This window comes from Falco peregrinus, chromosome 5, assembly GCF_023634155.1.
Source record: "Falco peregrinus isolate bFalPer1 chromosome 5, bFalPer1.pri, whole genome shotgun sequence".
Taxonomy (NCBI): domain Eukaryota; kingdom Metazoa; phylum Chordata; class Aves; order Falconiformes; family Falconidae; genus Falco; species Falco peregrinus.
The window spans coordinates 7,829,199-7,854,484 of NC_073725.1; the positions used below are offsets into that span (position 1 = coordinate 7,829,199).

Consider the following 25,286-nt stretch of genomic DNA (forward strand, 5'->3'; position numbering starts at 1 on the left):
GGATCATCAGTATGCCCTGTGGTTTCACAAATAGTGCTTAGCTCTGCTCTTCATTTTTCTCAAGATAAAAGTTGGGCAAAGGAAGGTACAAGAGCTACAATATGTTAAGGAAATTTGTAAAATTCCAGTTTAAAACAGGAATAAAATGGAAGAAAGACGAGTATGTCAGAAGAAGCATATACACAAGGGTTCAATATTTCATGAACATTTGAAAAATTACTAGCATTTTAATTACAAGATTATTAACATGTCTCATAACTGACAGGAGAACCAGTATCCTAAGCTCCAAAAAACCTTACTAGCATCTTTTGTGGTACAATATAATCAGGTATTTCACCGACTTCAGTAGCTGTCTCAAATAAACTTTACAATTATGGAATCATTTGATACTCTGACATGGCAAATATCCTTCCAGCAAAATAGAATGAAGTGGACCTAGTGTGAAAATAAGGGAAAAAAAGCTTCTGGGAAAATCCTGTTATCTGCTGATAATCCAGGAAAATGTAAATATTTATATTCTGTAACTATTCTAAAGCAACTCTCACCTGTGCCTCCCGCTCCTTGACTGTTGGAGGTAGAAACTAAAGTGGCTATGTAGGATGTACTTTAATGAATAAATTAAAAAAAAAAGTATTTTCAGGCTTACAGAAAAATTACTAGATGGCAAAAAATGTTTCAAAAGCAACCACCCCAAACCACATTCAGCTATAGGGAGCAATAACAAATACAAAAAATCTGGAAAGGTAGAATACTAAAAAGCAAGGAAAAGTTTGACAAAGAAAACCAGAAGAATACTTAAAACAGTGTGCTTCAGGCTAAATTGCTGAAATAAAGGCTACAGTATTGTCAGTTTTAAAATGAAATAACATAGATTTCAGATAAGCTTTCTTCAAGCAAATTTTGTTTTTCCTGCTTCCCAGGTCTGAGCTACAATGCTAAACTCTAGACTAGTTATATTAAGCCTGTCATAGGGAAACAATATAGGGAATTATAATAAATTATTTAAAATAAACCAATTAGGGTTAAAAATTAGTGTGGTCATCTCACAGAGGTGATGACAAGTAAGCAGAGAGACATAACTAATTAAAGGCTAGAAAAGATGCTTTGACATCCTTGGATGAAGGACCTGAACCGAGAGCCAAGGCAGAGCACACACCGTGGCTGGAACGCAGCAGGTTTCAGGCTGAAAGCAGGCTGAAGTCCTGGGAAAGGCACTGGGATAAGGAGTGTACCGCTCTCCTGGCACCTGGTGGGGGTAATGGTAGACCACCATTTGGAAAGTTGTATGCACTTGTACTAATTATATTACTGTAAAGGAAGGACACAGCTGAGACCAAAAGTGCATTACAGCAGATGGCAATCGACATAATTTAGGGGTTTGAAGAGATTATTTTTGAAGGACTGTTATTCAGGCCTGCCCTATGGAGTCTAGGAAGAGAAGACTAACAAAGAAAACTCAAAAATACACAGAGATATCTGTGAGGATATAGTAATACCAGAGATTGTGACAGAAAGGATAATAACAAACTCAGGAATAAGCTGGCTGAAGTATTAATTATAGTAAATGTAAATACAAGAGATCACGAGGGAACTATCAGTTCAGGATGGATTTTTACGGAGAATGTAATTTTATGATTAAAGCACTGTTTTAGAAATACAGTATCCTCAAATCAGGAAAAGTAAGAATACTTTTCATGAACACTAAGGTTCATGAATTTTTTTTTTCTTTTTTTTTCTTTCTTTTTTTTCTAAACTAAAAAAAGTTTAATTACATTTCTGAGCAATACTGCATAAGGGCATGGGAACTTTGCTAGACTGCTTCACCACAGCTGCTGCAATTGAACAATGATGAATCCAAGTCCCTGCTTTCTGAAATGGAAGGCCAGCGTGAGTTAGTCACCATTCGTTTTTTAAAACATTCCTTTAGCACGTCCAAGGGCAGCCAGACTTTGACACTGATGAAACTTAGGCTGGCAACCAAATAAAAGGATGCAGAAATCCTTTATCAAAGAAATTTGGTGGCAGATAGAAATGAGGCTCTTAACCACAGCTGCAGAGTGACTGTCGTTTCTTTCAGGAACAGATCCCACGCCCTGACATTCCCCAGCCCTGGTACTCAGCTGGAAGGGGGAAGCTACTAAACCAGAAAAAAACCTGGAAGATGCTCTTGCAACTGCAAAGGTTTGGTAAAGAATTATAATAATAACCGCTCCCCCTCGTTGCTCACTTTTATTCTTGAAAAGGAGTAAATTGGTGTATAAAGCTAGCTCTCCCTTCCAGCAGTCCCTCCTCTTACACAGAAACTAGATTTTGTCTCCTGCGTTCATACTTAGTGGGCGGGTGTTTCTTCACATCTCTTCCATATGCTTAGGAAGGATGTAGCTGCTTAATGGCTTCTCCACTACCTTCTTTATGGGTGTGGTGGTTTTTTGTTATTTGGGAGCTGGAGAGTTTGAAAGAGCAGTGCCCACCGCTATTCATCTTCACACACCTTTCATTGTCCTAAACTGTGATTGTTATTTCTGAAGCAGAAACCAGGTAGTCGGGTATATACAAAAAAAAAATCTGCTTGATTAGTCTACTGGGAGTGCCCCCTAAGCATTTTGTTTTCTTAAAAGTACTGGAGAGAGAAAGAGGGTAATCAATTCTAGCCATTTACAGTCCCAGACATATCAAGTGATGCCAGCGAGCAGACTGCTATTTTGATTTGACTGGTAGCTAGTTGCTCTTGCATCTACCAACCTGCTGATTTCCACTTCTGCAGAATACTTTTTACATTTCTTCTTCATCACTTACCTTCTTAATCATCACAAAATAAATCAGCATTGTTCCTTGACACATCTTTTGAATGATAGTAATTAATCATTGCATTCTTAAGTCTGTTATGAGTTACTACGGTGCTGGCTCATACACGCCTTCCTGTCTTAGTAGAATAATGGAATGCAGCACTATAGTTATAACTTGGTTGCTACTGCTATCTACACATGAAGTAAGGCTTTTACTTGCATTATAGCAAACCTCCCTTGCCCTCATTCCCTATCCTCATTTTTAGAAGCTTCTCACTTGAGAGAGAAAGAGATGGTGTTCCAGCTCAAAAGCACACATTTCTAGACAACCGAAGGAAAATCCATTCTGAACCTCTCAACTACCATGGAAAATAAGTCAGGGGATTAATTAGAAATGTTGATCACTAATGAGTTAAGACTAACTTAACAAAATCATTCCCTACTTCCCTTGTAAGTATTGGAAATTCTTATTATGCAAACAGGCAAAAAACGGTGTTTAGAGATTATGGCTTGGATTACTGTTCCCTGACTTTAGGTGACCACAGCTGGGTTAGCCAGGTGAGCTAGAGGTCTTCTGTAAGTACTGAAACAAACCGCACTTCTCTACAGTGTGATTCATCAGACCTATACTAGACATTTACTTTAGCCAGAGAGGATTTGTGTCCTAGAATTCTTCAGGTACATAGACTCTAAAGAATGATTAACACAACTATAAGCATCTACGTTTTACAAATCTAATTATTAGGTGTGATAAGGATTCACAAAATGCATGTGAAGACACGCACACAAGCTTTAGCACTGATTCCTTTAGGTAACGGAATTGTAAAATTTAGAACATTTAAACCAATACCGATCTTAAAGGCGTATTTCTACCCACTTTTCCCATCTATTATTACTACACTTAAAAGAATTCTAATAAAAATATTATAGAGAAAAATTTTTGCTGCTTTGATAGATGGGACTCTGGTTTGCCACTCTGTGTGCAGTTAGCATCACTGTCTGCAGCACTATTTACTTGATGCTGTTGGATGATGGAGTACTGAACTGGATGACGAAGAATGTAAAAATATTTGTTAAATAAGAAGCAGAAGCTAGAAGGTAAGGATTATAGTAACTGAATATAATACCCAATTATTTTAATGTTTAATAAATAGCATCGTAAGGTAATGACAATTTTTTGAATTGTAACTCCAGGAATTTATTTGAAAAATGGAAATGAAAAGCACAACAGAGGGTACTTAACACTGCAAAGCCAAGGAACGTAGGACTTACTGCTTCTCACACCAATGACAGTTTACAAAAAGATACATAAGTATACATAAAATGCACACTACATTTTATGATTAGGTGAACAAATGTATATATAAATGCATGAAGTTTATCGAATAAATTCATGTTACTTTGATAAATTTTGTTCCTTCGTCGTTTGACATTGTGATATTGACGACACATAATGTCTGCTGCTATTGTTTCAAGTAGATGTTATTTTGTATAAATACATAAATGGAATTTTTTTTAGTCACTGTTACTGATAGTAGTGAATATTACTCACTCTGCCACTTGCCAGAGTGAGAGCCTGGACTTTGTGAGTGTGTGTATATATATGTATATAGTTTTTTTTTTAAATAACAGTCTTACATCCGGCATAACCTCCATACAACTTTTTATTCTCCAGCTACAGTTTAGATACGTATATATTTTAATCTTAGAACATCCTGAACTGTTTCCTTTAACAAACAAAAAATACCATCTGTTGTGAGAATGCACATGAAAGCATACTCAGATTTTAATTATACATCTCATGGCAAAATGCATTCAAGAACGGGTCTAGGGACGGACATATAAAATATTCCAAAACCAGACAGCAATGATTTCTTCTGCATGACTTGGTTTCTGTAAATGAAAATATGTGATCCTGGGATTTGTAAAATCTATTACTATCACCGCTTATTTCAAATTATAAGGAAAAATATTTGCAATACAGTAAAATTTCACATGGTAGCAAATGAGTAATTGAATTTTATTAGATTTACACATCAGTCAATACTTCCACTCTGAAAATAAATGTTTTCAGAAACTGAATGTTTTAACTCAAACAAGTTCCTAAACAGGAAGGACCTAAGGGCCAAGAAGATGAAAACATAATCACAGTAATATTAGGACAAATTTTAAAAGGCGTATGTGACAAACACCACTAGAAAAGCGATAAATACAAATAGAAATGCTTACGTTCTCTAGATGAGTGACATCACCCTTACTAATTACAAACTTCTTTTTCATTATTGATTGAATAAGTGTTAAGAATTAAATAAAGTCATCTGTTCAATCTTTTATTGTGACTATAATTTAGTTAAAAGACCTTTCAGTTTCTCCTGCCTTCTCTTTGCTTCATATGGAAAACTCTACTTTAAATTTCACACAGTAGTACATTTCCTAATATCCTAATTTAGAAGAGCTTTTCTTCGATGATACCAATAAATCTCCGGGGTTTAATGCTTAACTCAATTTTCTCACATTTCACACAAAGCAAGCTGTATTTTTATACATTTAATGTATGTTTCTATACATTCATGTTCAACAATCCTGACATTTACACTAACCAAATCAAGAAAACACAATATAATGTATACCACATAAAAACACAGAATCCAAATTTATATATAGAAATTTCTTTAAAGATCTACATACGTTCTTGTCACATCTTGTTCAATCATGGCTCGAAGCTCTTTATCCTGGAAAAATTTATTCCAAAGACTCTGAAATAAGGAAAAATAATTGTATGAATACTTAAGGCTTATATACTACATCAGCAAAGTACTGTACAAATATTAACTAATTAATCCTCAAAATTCATGTAAGTATGTATATCAATACTTTAAGGGTGAAAAAGAATGTTGGTGACCAACCCAACATATCGGAGAAAGTCAGTTTAGATCAGAGACAAAAACATTCAAGTTCCTGGATCCTTGCTCTAGGCTCATTCCATTTGCTCACTGGATGGCTGCAGGTCTGTGAGTTACTTGTAAGTGGTCTATGAATAATATTTAGAAAGGCAGAGTAAATTCAGACTCACCAGAATCGGCAGCTCAGCTGAAAAAAATTCAGTGTTTCATTCACAGAAAAAGGTCTATATCACCATATTGCACTACATTGCTGGTATGAATATATGGACTTTAATTGGAAGCTGCTACAATTTTCACACTAAGAAACTGTTTGGAAGTAACCTAGTTTGTCTTAGTGGAGGCAAAATCAAATAAGCAATATATGATGGTCAAATACCTATTATGAAAATGCCCTAATTCTAATGGTACATATACACAGTGCAGATCAAGAATGGCCATTCTAAAAAAGTTCTGATAGGGAAAACCAGGGTATTTAAAAGCTCACTGTCAACATAAAAAAAAACCCAACAAAAAACCAACAGTCTGAAGCAGGTTTAGCTTCTTCTGTATCTGTGCTTTTGACTATCGCAATTTTTTTTCTTTGGTTTCCGTGCATTGTTTACCAATATTTTGCAAAAGCTAACCCAAAAGAAGTCTCAGCAAATCTTGTTTGTACACTCCAGAAAAATTGTTGTAAAGCCTGTTCTCCGTTGTAAAGGGACGGTAGCTTGGCCATATTGACCAAAATACAGGAAGAACAAAATCTATAGCTGTCTTTTCACACAGGCTAGTTTTCAGATAGCAGCAGCACCAGTGAAGGAAATGCTGTACAAAAAGAGTGGCCACAATCCTTGCAGAATTCCTTGCTCCCCTGTAAGCAGTGCATTGTCCTGGTGACTCATGCCCCACAGAAAGAAAAGAGAAAGTAAATTAATGCTATCTAGCCAAAGGAAGGTAAAGTAACAAAAGAGAAAATATTAATTAGCGCCTATATTTGTGTTTACCAACTATAAAAAAAAACACAACATCCAAACTTCAAAAGTTTTTATATCCTTGAAAATGTGTTACGTAAACCCAGTATCTTTTTAACTCGCAGCAATTTCTTGCAGCTAGATCACGTTTTGAAATTCCCTTGCCCCTGCTCCTGCTCCCACCAAGGTCCATCAGAGCAAAGGAGGAAGGAAACAGAATCTGCATTGCAAAAAGGAAGCAAAACCCAGGACACCTAAAGGGTAAAACATTAAGTCACTGCAAAGGCTCAAAGGCCTTTGCTCTGTGCTCCAAGGCTGGGTTTGGCCTGTGGCTTTTGTTTTACAGATTAATCCCCTGCTACCTACTTGGACTTGTTAACCTTTGTCTCCTGTCTCCTAAGGACATCATCGGCAGAATGAATGTTGTGCCCCTGTGTATAAACACAAACTACAGCAGAAACGCTTTAAACCTTTCACATCTGACAGCTTTCTGTCCGGCTAGATGCTGGAGTGGTTTGATGGCCTGCACCATCGTACCGGCTGCAGAGCATCACCAGTGTGACTATAGCCAATATTTCTGTGTTTCAACCAGCAAATTTCTCTCTCCTCCTACATTAAAGATGAAGCAGAGTACCTATGAGCTTCCATATGTGAACAAAATGGAACTACAAGTCGTATCACCAAAGATACCTGTGACAGTCTTTCCAGGTGTGTATATCTCTTAAATGCAGCCAAACAGATTATTTTCATGGTATTATTTTGAAAATTTGATAAAAAAGCATTTTCAAAAATGGTAAAATAATTCACAGAAAAGCTTAAAGATATGTGCCATAAAATAATTAAGAGGTTTTCAGGTATACAAAATGCAGTAGAAAACTGGTGTAAAAAAAATAACAAAAGTTGCCTAAAATTAAGCTCCCATATCTACATGTAAGCCCTCCTGAAAGTATCTTGACTTGGAAACTAGCAAGCTACTAGGAGGTCCTATTAATGTGAACGAGAGCTGGATGCTCTGCACTGAATGACAGTCAGACCAAATACTTTTACCGCATATTATTTCTTTAAAATCTGGATTTTTCATTTTGCAGCTGGCTGCTTTCTGATTAGAAAATAAACTTTTGTTTCTCTTAACCACCAAGAAAAATAATTAAAAACCCTGGAAGAAATGCCTGTCTTGCAGCCTGGTACTTTACGCGTTAACTCAGCATGTATACAACTTAGAACAATTCTATTTTTGCTGGAGAAAAACTTCCAAGGCTGAACAGTCTTCCAGAGGAGGGTTCTTCAGTATTTGCTGTTAACAGCATTCCCTTCATATTGACTGTTTAAACATTCCTTCAACTAGACCCATTTTACATAGAAAATGAAAACACACAGTGACAAAAAAGTTTATCAGTTAAAGAAGGGATACGCTGTGAAATGGGACTCCCAGTCCAGCACTGATTTTTGTTCATCACAGCCTTCGCTGTGATAAGCACTGAAAAATCAGACTATTAACTTGGAAATGAGCATCTCTGGTTGTTCAGCAGAGCCTGTGAACCAATTGTTAACACAAGTCAATTTGGAAATTTAGGAGGGAGAGTTTAGCACCCGTCGTTCTGCCTTCTTCAGCAAGAACTCAGTTGTGTCAGTATGATGATGATGATCATTTTAGCAGCACACGCTGACAGAACCAAGGGTCAACTTACCCCCTCATCCTGAGACAGTGGGTTGTTGATTATCAGATCTTGCTGTCCTGCTTTCCGAGGGTTTGTAATGTGCTGGGTAAAAACATTAAAAAAAAATAATCAAATCCTCTTCTGTTATACTGTAAGTATTAATATCTATGTCAAAGCATGGGAGTAAAGAACCAATTTGGTACCAACTTACAATTTCTTTGATCTTATTGTAAGAAGTTCTTAAGTCTGAAGTGGTTTTAATCCATTGACTTCTGTCTTGGGGTAGAACCTCCAGAAATAACTATCAACAAAACAGAATAAATCCATTAAGTTTCATCAATTTAACATAGCTTTTCATATAAATCCTACCAAAAAGCCTAAACAGTCTCAGAAAGGAGGAGCAAGCATTCTATACATAAGAAGAAAGCAAAGACCTCCTATAAAATACTCTTGGCTTTAGTACTTTCCAGTCTATAAATAAGAAGCTAGAAACAACAGTAGTTCTGCAGTACAAAATAAAGCATTGAAAACAACTGAGGCCACAAACTCAAGCTTTGTAAACTGTCACAACTTCAGTAAAGTAGACTGAGACTTCCAAGGCAGAAACGAAATGCAGAGATGAAAATAAAGATACAAAACTTGAAGCTATTTACATAACACTGATGACCTAATGCTACGTGCTTAAAACTAAACATGAATGCAAAGCAGAAACTAAGCATTCAGAGATATACTCTACCTAGAGAAATACAGAAAGGGAAAATGTTACTTTATAGAAAAGAAACATTTTCTAAAATTCTGCAAGACAGTTGAAAGAGATGATTCTATAAAAAAGTCTTTGCGAATGCCTACATCTCAGTTCTGTCACATTTCTGTTTAAAAAGGGTTAGAAAGAAACATCTATTGGAAAATACTACTTAATTGCACATAAAATAAGGAAAAAACCCAGAGTATTTTCTTGCTTTTAACATGTTTTTATTTACACATTATCAAGTGTTAAGAAACAGTAAATAATAACAAAAAAACCCACATCCCTGAATTACTAAAAATACGCGTTTCCGAAAAATCACATAGATAAGATTTTTAAAACAGGCAGTGTAAAACTGAGTCCTAACCCATATCAGGACATGCAAATAAACCCAACCTTATTGCTAAAATGAAACCATTCCTTTATTTGATTAGTGAACAGTCAGGGACTTAATATTTTTGTTAGTTTGGGGTTTTGAGTTATGGCCTCCTAATTCAGAGGCTCAAGAAGCAGCAGACTGGTAAAACAACGTGGCATATATTCAGCTGGCTTCCCGAAGGCAGTATTTTCATTAGCCTTACGTTTGTTTAATACTACATAGATTTCAAATTACAAATTTCAATTTTCAGATTTCTTTCATCCATATAGAAGGAGTATTTTCATTTTGGTTTTATAGGTCTGGTCTTTTATATGCCAAAGCGAAGCTTGCGAAATTCCAAGTGAGGTAATTTAAACTATCTGGCTAACCTACAGCAACTCTACGAGGGAAAATCTTCTCTGCTGTCATATTAGCGCAGAACAGAAGACCTGATACCAGTGCAACAAAATTCTTTTGGACTCTATATAGCATCTCAGTATTTACTTTGCTTGCTTTCTCTTTTCCTTCCCCTGCAACTTTAAAAAATACAGTAAGAGACCTCCGAGGATCTGTTGTGTTTTGAGATTGGAAGACCTGGCTTCCCTCTCTATCCAGTCATTACAAGAGGGATTGGTCTTCATTTTCTTATTTCACTGGGAAAAGATGCTAGCAGAAGCATCAGACTGATTTTAGAGCAGTCCCAAGTTCCAGAAAACATAAATTGTGAGACAAACTTCCTTTTTATTTCCAGTGCATGACTTCACTGCACAGAGTGAGAGGAGAGATGGCTGTGTGGCACTCAATTCTAAACACACCACCCAGCACAAAGATATTCTTTCCTAGGAAATCTTTTGCTATCACCTGCAATTCAGCTTTAAGGCAACTCAATATGATTAGCAAATGTCCTATGAATTATAAAAATGAGTAGGAAAACATTGGGATGAAGTCTCTCGGAAAATTCATGATTCTTTGCATCAATAATCTTCCAGCGCATCAGGTAATGTGTTGATATATTGCAACCACAAACTGTAAATAAATATTTTCTCTTCTTACCTTCCAGCAAACACTACGGAACCTGCTGCTTCTCAGCTGCCCATTAATCCCCTTCAGCCGTATAGTTGCCAAGTAATTGTTGTTTACAAATAGTTCTTCCCATTCTTTACTGCATGCAAAAGCAAAAGGAATGAACATTTAAACAAAAAAAAGCCTTAGCTGATTTAAGGACTATATGACACTACACAATTCTGGATATGCAGAGGAAAGGAACTTTTTTTTTAATGTATATATTTAGTTGTGTACCACTTCTAAATGCATGGCTGTCTTTTTGGACACATTTCTTCTGTGGATTTAATGAATATGTAGATCGCTATAATTATGCCAGCTACTGAAATTCATAATGTCTATGGAGGCTATTCCATTTCCTCTAAAATGTTGGTACTGCAGTTCAGTGAATAAACAAGAAAAATGAATATTAATATAAGCACATTCATGTTTCAGCTGTAGACAAAGAAGTACCTATTCCAAAAATATGCAACAGAAAAGTATACTGTTGACTGTATTAGCTCCTCACATGACGTATTTGCTTAAATGAACCTTCTTTTCTTCTTAATGTCAAGCTGGGCAGTTAAGCATCATAGAATATGACTTTCTTTAACATTTAGTGCTATTTACTATTGAAATCACTCCTACTTCTTTCTACATGATCAGTTTTAAAATTTTAACAGGTGCTAGCAAATTTAAAAAAACATCAAAAAATTAAAAAGCCTCACTGTATAAACTGTTAAAGGCAAGCTTGAGTACCTTGCAGTACCTATGGCTGACTAGATAAACAACCTAAATATGCCTCCCAGGCATGCAGGCACCAGGGGCCTAACACCTGTGCCTCATTAATATACAAGTAAATCTGCTCTACTGGGAAACAATTGGAAATTAATTGTCCCAAACCATCTACTGAGTTTGAATAAAAGAATTAAACCTATATTTTCTGTGCCTTCTACTGAAATGAATCGCAAGCACAATATAAGCCATTTGATGGTCTTGATAGCCTACGACTTGCTCGCAGTCTTTCTGCAACCACTCTAAAATCCAAAGGGTAATTTCAGCGTAAAGAGAGGGGTTATGTGCAAGGAAATGTGTTTCAGAATTATTTTCAATCCATGTCCTTAAGGTGAACATCTCCTTCTCCCACTGTCACATGGGAGACTATTACTTCTCCCTGGGAGACCAAATGAAACCAGAAAGAGGGAAACTACTATTATGACTCCAGGGTAAGATCTCACCAGATTTCCTTCGCTAAGGAGGGTCACAGAGTGGGTTATACTAAATACCAACAAACTCTGGTTTTGCAAACTGCCCTAAAGATATGCAAGCTAAAGTTAGGTAGTTTTCAGCCTTTTAAGCTGAGTTGGGAGGGTGAGGTTTTTAAACCTTGTTTTAGATAAAACCTGTTCAGTTGCAGAAGCTGCGAATAGTTGGGGAATGGACTTGGCAAGCTGGGAAATTATGGTCCTGTTCCTTTGAGATGTGAGTGAGCCCACAATCCATGCCGAGGCAAGAAGTGTTGTGTTTGTGAATGCATCACTTTTCAGCTAGGATTGCTTTCTATTAAAAAAAAAAAAAAAAAATCACTTCTGGGTCTTGATTATTATTACTTTGAAAAGTGAAGGTACTCCACGTAAGAGCCAAGATGACTAAAGCAGTGGGAGCTTGCAGGGCTTAGGGCTGCTTTTACCTTCTGCCAGTGTTCCCAGGTGACCAAAATAGCTGCAAGCAACCCCAGTGATGTGGGGCAGCTTCCTTCCCTCCTGCCACATCCCCCGTTCTCCAAGTCAGAAAGCCTATCTCGTCATTTCACCAGCTCCCCATCACTGGTACACCCTCACCTTCTGCAGCAAGCTGCCTACGATTGTTTACCACGATTCTGTCTCCTTTAAATACAACGTATGGTATATAGCAGACACAGCTTGAGAAAAATCTGGGCCTTTCTTTCACAGTCATTTGTACTTCAGTAACTCCAGTATATTATGCCTATCTAAATAACCCTCCTGTTTCTATCATGTATAATATTCTTCATTTGCCATTGTAAATTTTGTAGCATCATTGGCCATTATAACTACTGCCAAGCTGTCTCCCTAAGGTAGCGATGCTTCAAGAGTGACACATTCCCCTGCGCACACAACAGGTCAGCCTCTGAAGCTATTCACATTGTTCTGCTAGCGGATGACATTCCCACAATGTCTTTGAAAACACCGGTGTGTCAGCTGAGTTAGCAAAAGGTTGCAAGCAGTGTAACTGTGAATAGAAGGAACAGAGAGGAAAGAAGCTCTTCAGGTTATTTTTTTCACCAACTGCTGGGAGTGATTGCTACACAGTAAGAAAGTAATTTCAACTCTTCTTAAATTGTATTAGTGCTGATACTATGCTTTGTCTTTTTTTTTTTTTTTTTTTTTTTTTTTTTAATTTGTAATGCAATTCCAAACACATTTTGAACAAAATTACATTTAAAACAGCCAAAAGAAATTTGGCAAGATCATATCTTCTCTGCATACCCCCTTGGCTGCTGGGATCACTAAAAAGAAAACTTATAAGCAGCTGAAAAAAGAAAAAAAAAAGACTTGGAAGCTGGAATCTGTTTGAGTTTTAGTAGAAATGAATGGTATCTAAAATCCTTTCTGAACAGCATTCACTAATTCATTTCTCAAATATTTTGAATGAAGGCTAATAAGTTAAGCCTTACAATTCTAGAGACTGTTTCAATAATGGTAACACTGTGTAATATCAACAAGCTATCAATTCTAAAAGGATCATTTTAAAAATGATATAGCCCTACTCTGTAAACTAACATCTATGAGCCTTGTTAACCCAAGCTTGCAGAAAACTCATTGGTCAAAGTGAAATGAGCAATGAAGATTGGAACTCAAGTCTACCACATCCCATTTGCTTCACTGAAGTGAAAGACTTCAAGAGCCAATTGGAACCACTTAAACTATGAATTAAGCACATGCAATTGTTTTTAATCAAACTAGAAAATTAGATGCATACTCATGTGTTCATACTACCTTTAGGTTGTACAATCAAAACAAAGGCAAATGCCAATGTTAATGTTTTCTGGTTATTTTGTACACGTTTTTCATTTCATATTATTTAAATAGCCTGTCTAATATACTATTGTACATATTGTAAAGTCTTTGCAGGTATAAGACCTGCAAAGGAAAAAGCCATTGGATTAACGTCTCTTTAAAAAACTTTATTTCACATGCTTTATCCATGTAGTAACTGTCCAATGTAAAATATTTATTGGTATGAGTTAGGGACAGTTGCATTACTTTGAAGTGGGAAAAATGCTCAATATGTATGAATGAAAAAGTAAGCAAATCAATGGAAGGGATGATGCACGCTTTCTTGCTTATAAGAAATGAGGTTGATCTCCTAGCAAACCACATATAAGCATATTTATTTTTCTCTTTCCAACAGCACATATTTTATGGATCTGATGCTTGTTAAGACTATTACAAACATTAGATTTTCAGAGATAGGAGTCCAAAGATTTGGAAGAGAAATGCCTCTCTCTGTTGACACACTGTAATGAAGGGAACATAATGAGCAGGACTTCACATCAGAAAGTGTAAAGAAAAATTTTACATGCACTTAAATACCTTTTGAGAAGGTATTTAAACCCCTAAGGTCTAGCACCTTAGTAAAAGACACTGGAATCCCACTATTGCCCAGCTACAGAGGAGCAAGCAACTGTAAACTCTTTAAGAATGAATGTGACACCAATAATGTAACAAGACACCTGGAAAATAATTCTGGAATTCAGATAGTAGTTCGCAGAATTTTACTGAGGCAACACTAAGCTGTGGTAGCATTGGAGAGAGGTAACAAAAACTTTTTTCCACTAATGGCCAGTAGCGGCTAAATTTCTGGCTCTGCTGCTACATTTTGATTTACAGCATAATGGCTAAACCAATGCATCGAGCATAGATAGGCAGAGGAATGCAATGGTAGCCCACCTAAGCTCCTTACAAAATAAATACTCTGCTCAGAAGAGGAAGAAATACAATTGAGGAAGAATGGCATAGCATAGACTGTAATCACTGCTAGTTAACTTCTGCAATTACCCATTTACAGAATAAAGCCGCTGATGCATACAAATACAGATCCTTCCGATGTTTAAAGCTAGGATAAGAAGCACTTTTGTACTATGATGTTCAGGCAACACCAAACTGTGTGGAAGACACTAAAACCCACAGAAATGTAAAAATGTGAATAGCCACATCAAATTACAATCTATGTTACCGAAAAAGGGTAGAGATTCAGTTCTGAGACTGCAGGGGCTCAGACCTACCAGGTAAATATTACTGTCCATAACTACTTCAAAGAAATCAGCATCTATCAGGTCATTAGACAGTGTGTATCATTATTTTGCCTCATGCATTTTTAAAATACTCTATGCCAAGTTTTGAAATCCCTCTTTTTTTCTGTCCCTGATGAAACAAGACCGATTTAATATTTACAACAAAATTCAGATAAGAAAGCATATTTCTCAGTTCATGGAAGAATACTGCAATGCTACTGAAAGGTGTGAACATTTGCATACATATTTAAGATTTCAACCTACATCTCAATCTTATTCCACCCTCTAGATCAATATTGAAGGATAAAATGGATAGCCTCACAGAGATCCAAAGAAAGCTCTTGAGCAGTGCGGCTCGTATTGGCAAAATCATTCTAAAACAAAATGGTGCGAGTGCTTTCAAAAAAGCCAATATCACTGTTTTATACAGGTTTTTTGTTCATCTTCAGAATGTGCTTTTTGAAATGTGAAGACCCAAACTCAGCTCCCCAGAGGCACTCAATGAAGCAACAGGCTACTGGCCATCAGAAAGAAAACAAATTCTCTAATTATTGTGTCATATTTTTAGCAATATGGGGACTTTATTGACAGGAACATCAATAAGTGAATGCTGTATCTATATTTAAATAGAGGCAACAGTTTTTTTCAAAAATACTGCATAAATCCAAGAAACTTCCATACTTTGTATTATTTATTATGCCATAAAATCAACAGTCGAGAGAAAAGTGAGGCAACAGCCAGGAATGTAATAAAACCAGAGTTAATTCTATAAAAACAGGGGTGGAGGGCGGGGGATGAAAGGTAGTATCAAGTAAAAAGCAGTAAGTTTCTAAACCAAAATCATTGCTGACACACAGATTTTTCCTGAAAATCCATTTGACAGCCTTAATGTGAAGTCTTACCAGTCTGGTTGGAAAATAGATGTCTTTTCCTCTGTTTCCCAAAGTCCTGCCTCGGGATATGAGGCAGAGTTAACAGCCATGTAAGTTCGAATATGCATGGCTCCACTGCCGGGAGGCTCAATATTCAAAGGGCAGATTTTGCTAAACAGTTCAGGTTTCATCTAATTTTGGCTGACATACAGTCAAAAAGGTGTGCATAAAGAAAGGCAAAATGACTTTCTTAAGGTAAACGTTCTAGCAAAAACTTAAGGTTATTAGCTAACGATGCTCTTTACGCTACCGGTGTGTATACAGTACGGTCTGGGGAGCTGAAATATGGCTGCAGTGGCAGTGGGACGCTTTTCCAGCCCCTCTCCTAACTGCACCGGCTCTGACACAGAACGCGAGGTACCCTTCTCCACACTCCAAACTGTCCACTTCACTTTGGTGGTTCTCGGCCAAAGAGCCAGTTTTGGCCCTGGGAGAGCACTTCGCTTCCATCCCTGTAACTGTTTAGCTTTTGTAGAAGAGTTCTTGTTACTGCCATTTCAAAGTCTAAATTTCATCAGCCCATTCTCCTCTACTCATTACTTTATGCACACATTCACAGAATGGTGAAACAAAATCTAGACGTTACATTCAATTATTTTTATTTTTTGTAACTGATTTGCCAGGTGCAGAGTCAAGGCTTTCTTGTTTAAATCCTTCCAACACCTTTGAAATCTTTTGCATGTACATGTAGAATATTTACTTTCTAGTTCTCCTGATTAGTTCCCTTCTGCTACTTTACCCTTCTGCTAATTCATACCCACAGTGAGCCCAGTGAATTTTGTGTATCCACATGCTCACAGCCTTGTTACATGGACAGACGTGCATTTGAGATGAAAAGTTAAGAGCTTCCTGTAGCACATAACAGAAGGTAAAAGCTACTGCTCTACAAATCATCAGACTCAAAAATGGTTGTATAAAGGAGACATACTTTTTGCAGGAATATGCCCCCAAATGCCAAAACGTTTCTGCTTACTCACGCCTGACTAGCTAGAGAAGGTCTAGAACTGGCATAGTCACAATAATATTTAAAATATGCACCCCATTTCAAAACTCAGATGACTTTATGATGTGCAAGATGACAAATGCAAAGTTCTAGTTAATATTGTTAATTCCATCTTAACTTTGTAAATCTGCCCATTTTGTATACAATGACATGAGAAAGTAAGTGATTTCCTGATCTAACTTTAATCTTTTGAACTGACGAGGTTTTATTACCATCATTAAAAACTATGTAGTCTCACTAAAAGTAAGTCTTTGCTCTTTAGGTTTATTTCAATTGTACATTATTTTGAGAAATCTTTTGTCTTCTAGCTTCTTTGGATTAAAATCTGTAATTCCTCAAATCTGTGGTCTGGCATGCAAGTTTTACATACAGTTCTTGGTCACGGTGTTTCTGTGGGTTTTTTTTAAAACCAAAATTAAATCGCTCAGCAGATGTATTTTGAGCAGTGTAGGAAAATCACGATACCTGGTTTAACTTTCAGTAGTTCTGTTACAAAGGTGTAGGACACAAGTCTTCCATTTAAGGTCCCACTCAGCAAAGAACTGATCCTTTCCATGTTCTCTTGCTGCTAAACTCAGCCAACAACTCACTCCAAGTTCTGTGGCAGACGTTGCTGCTTTTATGTCACTGCACATCTCAGAGACTACACGTTAATGCCAGCAAGATTAAGATCTTAAAAAGTGTACTTTAGCAGCAAGAAAAAATACAATGCCATTCACCTCTTGGCATTAGTCATATTCTTGCAAAGACGATGCAAGTTCTGAGTTTTAAATGAATGACAGTTATTAAGTTCACTGTATATTTAGATCCACTGACCTTCAGAACTTCTAATAAATATTTCAAATACATTTTGTGTTAGAAGGAAGAATTGTGAAAGGTTTTGGGGCCAAAATGAAAATCACAAGAGCAATTCCATTGGGTTCCTTTCTATCAAGTTTACCAAGGGACTAATAATGCTTACAAAAAAGGAAAATCTTCATTAAAAAAAAAAAAAAGACAAAAATACCTCTGAAATTCTTCCAACCTCTTATTTCTGACTTCACATGGCATCCTGCCCATGCTATTTTGCTTAGCACTGAATTTTTGCTTAGAAATTAAAGTTTTTCAGTAATACAGACCTCCTTTCTTCTGTTCTTGCCACAGGTGTCTCCCCCTTCTGATTTAGAACAAGCTAATTCCATTTTTAGGATTTTGAATAATAGGGATTACAGAATCACAGAATGATTGGGGTTGGAATGGACTTCTGGAGATCATCTAGTCCATCCCTGGCTCAAGCATATCCAGATGGCTTTTAAATACCTCCAAGGAGGGGGATGCTGCAATCTCCTCGGGCAACCTGTGCCAGTGCTCCATCACCCTCACAGTAAAAAAGTGCTTCCTGATGTTGAGACAGAACCTCATATCTTGCATTTCTGACCACTACCTCTCGTCTTGCCACTGGGCACCACTGAAAAGAGCCTGGCTCTGTCCCCTTAATATCCTCTGTTCAGATACTTACAGACTTTGCTAAGATCCACAGCCCCCCCCACACCTGCACCACCCCCCCCCCCAGCCTTCTCCTCTCCAGGCTGAACAGTCTCATCTCTCTCAAGCTGTTCCTCATAGGACAGATGCTCCAATCACTTCACCATCTCAACGGCCCTTTGCTGTATGCTCTCCATTACGCCCATGCCTCTTGTACTGGGAAGCCCAGAACTGGACACAGTACTCCAGACATGAAGTGGAGAGGAAGGATCACCTGCCCTGACCTCCTCTTAACGCATCCCAGGATACCACTACCCTTCTTTGCTGCAAGGGTGCATCGCTGGCTCATGTTGAACTTGATGTCCACCAGGACCCCCAGGTCCTTTTCTGCCAAGCTATTTTCCAGCCTCCAGCTTATGTTGGTGCCTGGGGTTCTTCCTCCCCAGGTACAGGACTTCACAGTTCTCCTTGTTGAACCTCATGAAGTTCCTGTCAGCCCATTTCTCCAGCCTGTCAAGGTCTCTCTGGATGGCAGCACAACCAGCTGGTGTATAATCCACCTCTCAGTTTTGTGCCACATGCAAACTTGCTGAGGGTACACTCTGCCCTATCATTGACAAGAGTAACATTTGCTTCTCTGCAGCCCTCAGTCACCTCTCCCAACTGCCATGATAGTTCAAAGATTACTGAAAGTGGAAGAGTAAAGGAAATCCATAATGAAAAACACTTTAAACATTAGTAAGGGAAAATATGGCATCAGCTGAATATGGTATCAGTGGTGTGCAGGTGAATTTTCATGTACAACAGAATAAGAATAAACCAAATTTTTCACTTTCTTTCCATGGATGTTAGAAAGGAATCACCATTTTCCCTTCCATGGCCTCTCTTCATGGATTAAGTATTTCCCTTTTTCTACCAATCTGCTAAAAAGCATTTTGCCATTAAAAGATGTTGGTACTCAATCCTTCCTTTCTGATTCTCTCTGAAAGCACCTCAGACTTTACGTAAATTTATTAAATTTGCCTTCCCGTATTTTCCAAGGGATCACACTGCATACAGACAAAAAGCAAGTCCGTATTACCATTTCTACCTCTTTAGAAATTAATATATTTTTCACAGGCCAAAGTTAAAAAAAAAAGCGCCAATTATATCTGTTGAAATGTTTGGATCTTAGAAAAAGTACACTGCATACAGGGTTTCAGTTCCTTAATGACAACTTATTCTTCCGTGTCTTACGACATCCTTTGCAAACTCCTTAGGACACCACGCAAGGAACGCAGAGTGGATCAGCTGTGGAAGAAAGAAGTCAATGAAAGATGTCTGACAAGACAGAGCTGGAAGTTATACAGGGATCCTTGAACAGGAAAAGAAAGGAATGTTGAAATCATTCAGAGAAAACCAGAAATCTTCTAAGCATTCAGTAGGTATGACAGTGATCTTCTCAGATTTGGAGAAAAAAAGCTGTTGGAGGAAACCTGTAATCAGTGCAAAGCATCACTTTCTCTTGCTGGAAATACCAGATTTGCAAGATGGAATTGCTACTGTCTTCACAAAAATGGACAAAACAAGCGTACTGGCACAGACTACCACATCCAGAGAAAGACTATTAGCATATTCAGAATGTGATTTTTCAAATTCAAGGCAAGATTTTACAGGCTCTCAGACAAAATGAACTTGTACTGAAAAGTCCTCTTTGCACATAAATGGCATCAACCAGAATGGCGTGTAGCAAATGGTTGTAGGGAAGACAAAAACCCCACAGACGCCAGTTTTACTACCTCCTTGTGGAAAGACAGGAAGGATGCAAACACCGAGTATTCTCCTGACAGAACGGAGATGCAGTGTTATTCCACTGCTTTGCCTTCTATTCCCCAAATTTTGTATCTCAAAATATTTGCAAAACCCAGCAGAAACAAGCTTGTTCTTCACAGCTCTTGATTATGTGCAGACGGACAAAGTTAGGAAAAACAGGTTATAACTGCACAGGGGTGGCTTGAAAGGAGAACAATAAAGAAACACCACCAGTGTTAGGTGTTTCCTAACAAAACTAAACAGGCTTCTGTAGATGGAAAAGGGCTGCTTCCGAATGGATTGAGACAAAGAGTTTTCCACCAGGTGGAGGTATATAAGTCGCCTACACCTTTGCACTGTGTTTAACATATAAGGACAGAAGCTACGTAGCCATTTCTGGCTCAGCTGCCAAGGAAAGTCACAGGTCAAAGCGGAGCCAAACTAGTTTCACTAGCCACTTTTGGAAGGGGTTAGGAACAGGGAGGAACAGCTTGCACCCCTTGCCGTCTTTCTTCTGTATGCTGAGTGTCAGTCCTGCGGTTGTTGGCTGGCACACAAGAAACGTGCCTCAGCCAGCAGGACCACATTGCCTTTCTGCAGTAAGAAAGAAAACATCTGGTAAGCGGAATCTGTAAGAAGGCAGGGGAAGAAAACGGAATACAAAAGTCTTTCTTTATACAAGATCTTCTGCCTATTTGAAATATCAGCAGAAGGAGGAATATACATTGCCTACATAACCCACAACTCTGAGCAATCGTCACTTGTCATGGAGTTTAAGCCACACAGGAAAGAACTTTATTTTGGTACAGGGGGTAGGAATTAAACTCACAAGTGCAGAGACATATTAAGAAATTATCCAGCACTGTAGTCATGGGCCTCTGAGTCATAAAGTAAGTTAACAACACAAGTATGAAAAGTGAGCTTTTTTTAGGCTATATATTTATTAGAAGCAGTATTAATGTATGAATCCACCTTGGAAGAAAATAAGTGTCCTTGAGATGTTAGATTCTATCAGCCAAATTGAATGTCTGCATCAATGGCTCTCCCTAAAAGTCATAATTAGGTCATTAAAATATATTTAGAAAAATAGCCTGTAAAATAAAGTTAAAAAATACTCACCTTCATTTTATTTCATAGGTCACTGTTATACCATCTAATAAGATAATTAAAAACATGCAAGCAGCTGGTACTGAGGCTAAACAGATTAATGTAATAGTCTGTAGTCATATGTGCTGGCAAGGGGTTCACCTCTTTGGCGAGGAGAAGGTCAGCTGCCCTTGGGAAGGCTGTAGAAAGACAGTATTTCTACTTTCCAGTGGCACTGCATTGCAGATACTGAAACTAGAGACCCACGCCTATTTTTCTTTTTGTTTTGGTGAAGTCTGGCCTATTTGCACATCCAGAAAAGGCTTTAATCATAGCAGTAAAATAATGCAGTAGAATGGAGCTCAAATATTTTCCTCAAGTTTCTTATGTTTTAAAGATGAAAGTTACTACATGTCTAAATCCTTGTTCCAATTTTTATAACAGTGAACTTCTAATTTTGAGGACATGGTTCTAGGAAATAATTTTCATAATTTCTTATTAGTAAAGCTTCTTCTGAAGTACACAAAGAATACTTCCATCAGAGCCTGAAGACCAGCTAGAAAATTCTCTGAGGCCTGACAGGACACATTCACAAACTCACAGAATATTTAGATATATGTGCCAGTCACATGTGCTTCTCACTTACATTACTTACAAACTTTATGGCCTAAAGGGAAATGCTCACTGTCTGAACATAAGCAGCATTAAATACGTGCCATGATCAACACAAGAGCCACAAACTCTAAGGTGACACCTTCATATTAAAAATAAAACCATACAAATAGTTATGGAGCATCATAAATATATCAAAGGACAATGATCTGACATTCTTTATTAATACATACACACGCACTCAAAGTCTTGTACTGGATAGTGTCAAATTGTCCTTTAAAATAGAAAGTGTTCAAATCAAATACCTCTACCCCGTGGTTTTTTTACTGTGACAAAACCAAAAATGATACGCTCTTAAGAGCACTTTAATAGCAAAACACAGTCACATTCAAATATTTTTAAACATTTGGAGTTGCCTCTTCTCCTAAATAAATTGTAAAGAGACTGCAGCTGATAAAACATAAAGCAGCTTTTGTTTCAGTAAAAATTTTCAGTAGAATTTTCCATGTATTAGCTTTCTGCAAGCACGACATCTACCACGATCCAAAGATGCCTCTGCCTCTTTTTAGGGCAAGAATTCACTAGCCAGGCTTTTTGAAATACAATAGGCTGAAACACATTGGGCAAGCAAGACTACCATCAGTTTTACCAAATTACTAACCTACTGAAACAATATTCACTGACAGTATCCTAAAATAAGTCCAAATCTCTAAGAAGTCCTTAAAGAAGTAACAACCAATTACCATTGTTACATTTCAAGGTAGTTTGAGATTAATTTTTCACCTTTCATAAGGTATTAGCTGCTTATTTTTACTTAACGTGCAGCCCAGAACTACAACTATCAACACAATATTCAACTCAACCAGCAAATTTACAGGCAGTCTCATTATGTGATGGGAGTTACTTGCCACTGAGCAGAAAATATTCATTTCACACCTTAAACACTGTAATACTACTTAATAACAGTGCTTGCCAGTTCTTAAAAGTCAGAGGTTTCTTATATATACATGTGTGTGTGTGTGTGTGTGTGTGTATATATACGATCCCCCTCCCCACCCGACCCCCCATACATGTATATACACTGTACTATCTTGGCTTTACCATCTTGCCTCTACTTATAAAAATAATACCCTGGCAGTGATATATGGGTCTGGTTTTAAAATATTAATTAATGTCAGTTTTGTAAGTTGGGCTGTAAACGTTTCTGACAGGGTATGGTTACTATTCAGTGGAAATTGCAGCCAACGTCATGCTGATGATACTCACTTTGGACTAAGGAACATGGAGATGCAAAGACCAGCTTCAACCTCTACTTTTTTTTGTGAAGCATTGAAGGCGGCTGAGGACTCGCTACAGTTTAAACTGATTTAAGTAAATGGTACCATGCTCTGTGCTCCCACTGCCATGGACATGCTGTCCATGCTGGCTACTTTCCTTCCACTGGCATCGACACCCATGTGAACCTTTGGCCAGTGGACACGGTGAGCAGTCACCAGAAGGCTCTCGCTACAAAGAATGAGTAGATTGGGCTGGGTTAGCTCCCTGGGCTGGCGCACCGAGTGAGGAGTGCTATGGCATGAGTGGAGAAGGGGTAGGAGGAAAGGGTCAGACCCCAGTCCCACAGCTTACACCCTCGTGGAATCAGAGCCTAGCTGAAGCTGGCTTCCTCTTCAAGCGCTACACCTTGGCTGGTACAACAGCTGCGGCTCCCGAGGTAATGACTTTCAGGAGTAAGTGTCCCAGAATTAATGGCAGAGAGAGCGCTCAACTCCTTTCTTTTGCTGACCTGGCTAAATTCTATCTTGCCTATGTTTCAGCAAGTGCTTCATGGTCTTTGTATGTACATATGCTTCTCACCTAAAAACCACGAAGATTATTCTGGATGCTATTTTTGAGCCCTTCTTTTAACTTAGATAGTATGCTGCATGCGTTAGAGATCACAAATCTGACAAGAAATCGAGTCCGGCAGAATCCTGAAACAGATCTGCTAACATATTTTTCTCAAAGTGACCACGCTAACTACCCTCGAAGCGTTTTATATCACCACAAAGTAGGTTTCAGCAGAGCAGACATATAGAAAACTGGAAGGATTTGCAAATCAAACCTCCCCCGTCCCACAGAGTCCCTGCAAGCACACCCTTTTTTCCAACCTTGCTCTCAGTCCAGAAGCTTCCTCTGGGTGTTTGAATCGCCACAAACTCTTCGCTGTTCCCTCCAGGTCCTTACGAAAAGTCTTTCTCTTCAACATCCCCACGCGCGGGCTGTTTGCTCCCTGCCCTCCTCAGCAATCTCTCAGTCTCCAGCCTGCAACAGGTTCTCCAGGCGTTGTGTCCCTCCCCACCACCCCACCCTGAAGGATGCCCATGCCCAGCACAGCGATAATTCCCACCCAGCCGGCTGCAACCCAGACGAGGCGCACAGGCAGGTTCCTCCTGCCTGCCTGCCTACACCTCTTTGAAGTACAGCCTCCAGTAGACTACAAACGAAAAATGAAAAAGATGCCATCCATCACGGTTCACTAAATGAATCTAAAATACTCAAGTGGTAAGCTTGTTTTCTTTTACCGTACTAAAGGATCGAGATCAGATGCAGTCATGCTGGTTAGCACAAATCTTACTATTCATTTACCAGTCACAAAGACAAAGATTTAGCATTTGTAGCAGAGGCAGAATTTTCCTGGCTGAAAGATGCAACTACACGCCTGCTGATTACCTTTCTGTGCTTTCAAGTACAACAGCCTCCCGTACGTACCCAAGCAAGACTCAAGCTGCTCAGTGACAGCACTGCAAAAAGTTACTCAGCGTCATGTTTCTTTTACTGGTGTTTACTACCAACAGAACTGAAATACTGTCTTCCCGTCAGAAAGCCTCAAATTTAACAACTGGCTTTGGGTTTTGACCTGAAATAACAAGCAAATAAAGTTCCATGCGGTCCATAGATCCAGTTACTTTGGAGAAGATCAGAAAGGTTGATCCCTGGTGAGTTACATATTTCAACAGTATTTTGATTAGCTGCTATGACTTTAGGAGAAAATTTGTACTTTATCACATTATTTGGAGAAAAATAACAACAAAATGACCTTAAAAATATTTAGAATTACAAACATCCTGTACTTTTGTTAGTTGAACATTTTGAACAACTTTCTCAAAAAAATAATAATCCAGAAAACAACTTTTCAGATCATTCCTTAATTAAATCGTTCATGTCTTTAAGTCTACTGACGACTGCAATTTAGATTGCACAATACTCTTAAAATAGGTGGACCTGTTCTTTTGCTTTAAATAGATTATGCTGCTTATTATATTTAAACTTTTTAAAATTAGAAAATAACTCTAAAAAATTACCAACCTGTAAGAAATAAATGTTCCGTCAGAATCTGAGGTGTGGTGTGTGCTTCCATTTTCATTTGCTCCTCCTAATACAAAAACAAAACAAACCACCTTTGTTATAAGACAAACCCTGATAACAAATGACACAATTTTGATGAGAATTGCAATTGATTTTACCATTTATGGCAACTTTAGTTTACAACAAAACTTAACACACACAAGTCTCAACTTTACCTCTTCAAATTTTTACAGCTGGCAAGAGAGAGAACTAGCCTCCGTGTTCAATCTGGAGTAAAAATGTTCAGAAAATCCG

The 25,286-nt window shown here is 37.9% G+C and overlaps 1 protein-coding gene across 4 annotated transcripts in view; it reads right to left on the bottom strand.

Moving 5' to 3' along the window:
• Window positions 1-25,286, bottom strand: part of TBC1D5 (TBC1 domain family member 5) — a 326,048-nt gene that overhangs the window by 138,596 nt on the left and 162,166 nt on the right. For all 4 annotated transcript variants that reach the window (XM_055806534.1, XM_055806535.1, XM_055806536.1 and 1 more), the window contains 5 exons: window positions 24,993-25,059; window positions 10,454-10,562; window positions 8,509-8,598; window positions 8,328-8,399; window positions 5,475-5,542 (listed from right to left, as the gene is read on the bottom strand). In XM_055806534.1, coding sequence (XP_055662509.1) covers window positions 5,475-5,542; window positions 8,328-8,399; window positions 8,509-8,598; window positions 10,454-10,562; window positions 24,993-25,059 — 406 coding nt within the window. The remainder of the gene's footprint in view (window positions 1-5,474; window positions 5,543-8,327; window positions 8,400-8,508; window positions 8,599-10,453; window positions 10,563-24,992; window positions 25,060-25,286) is intronic.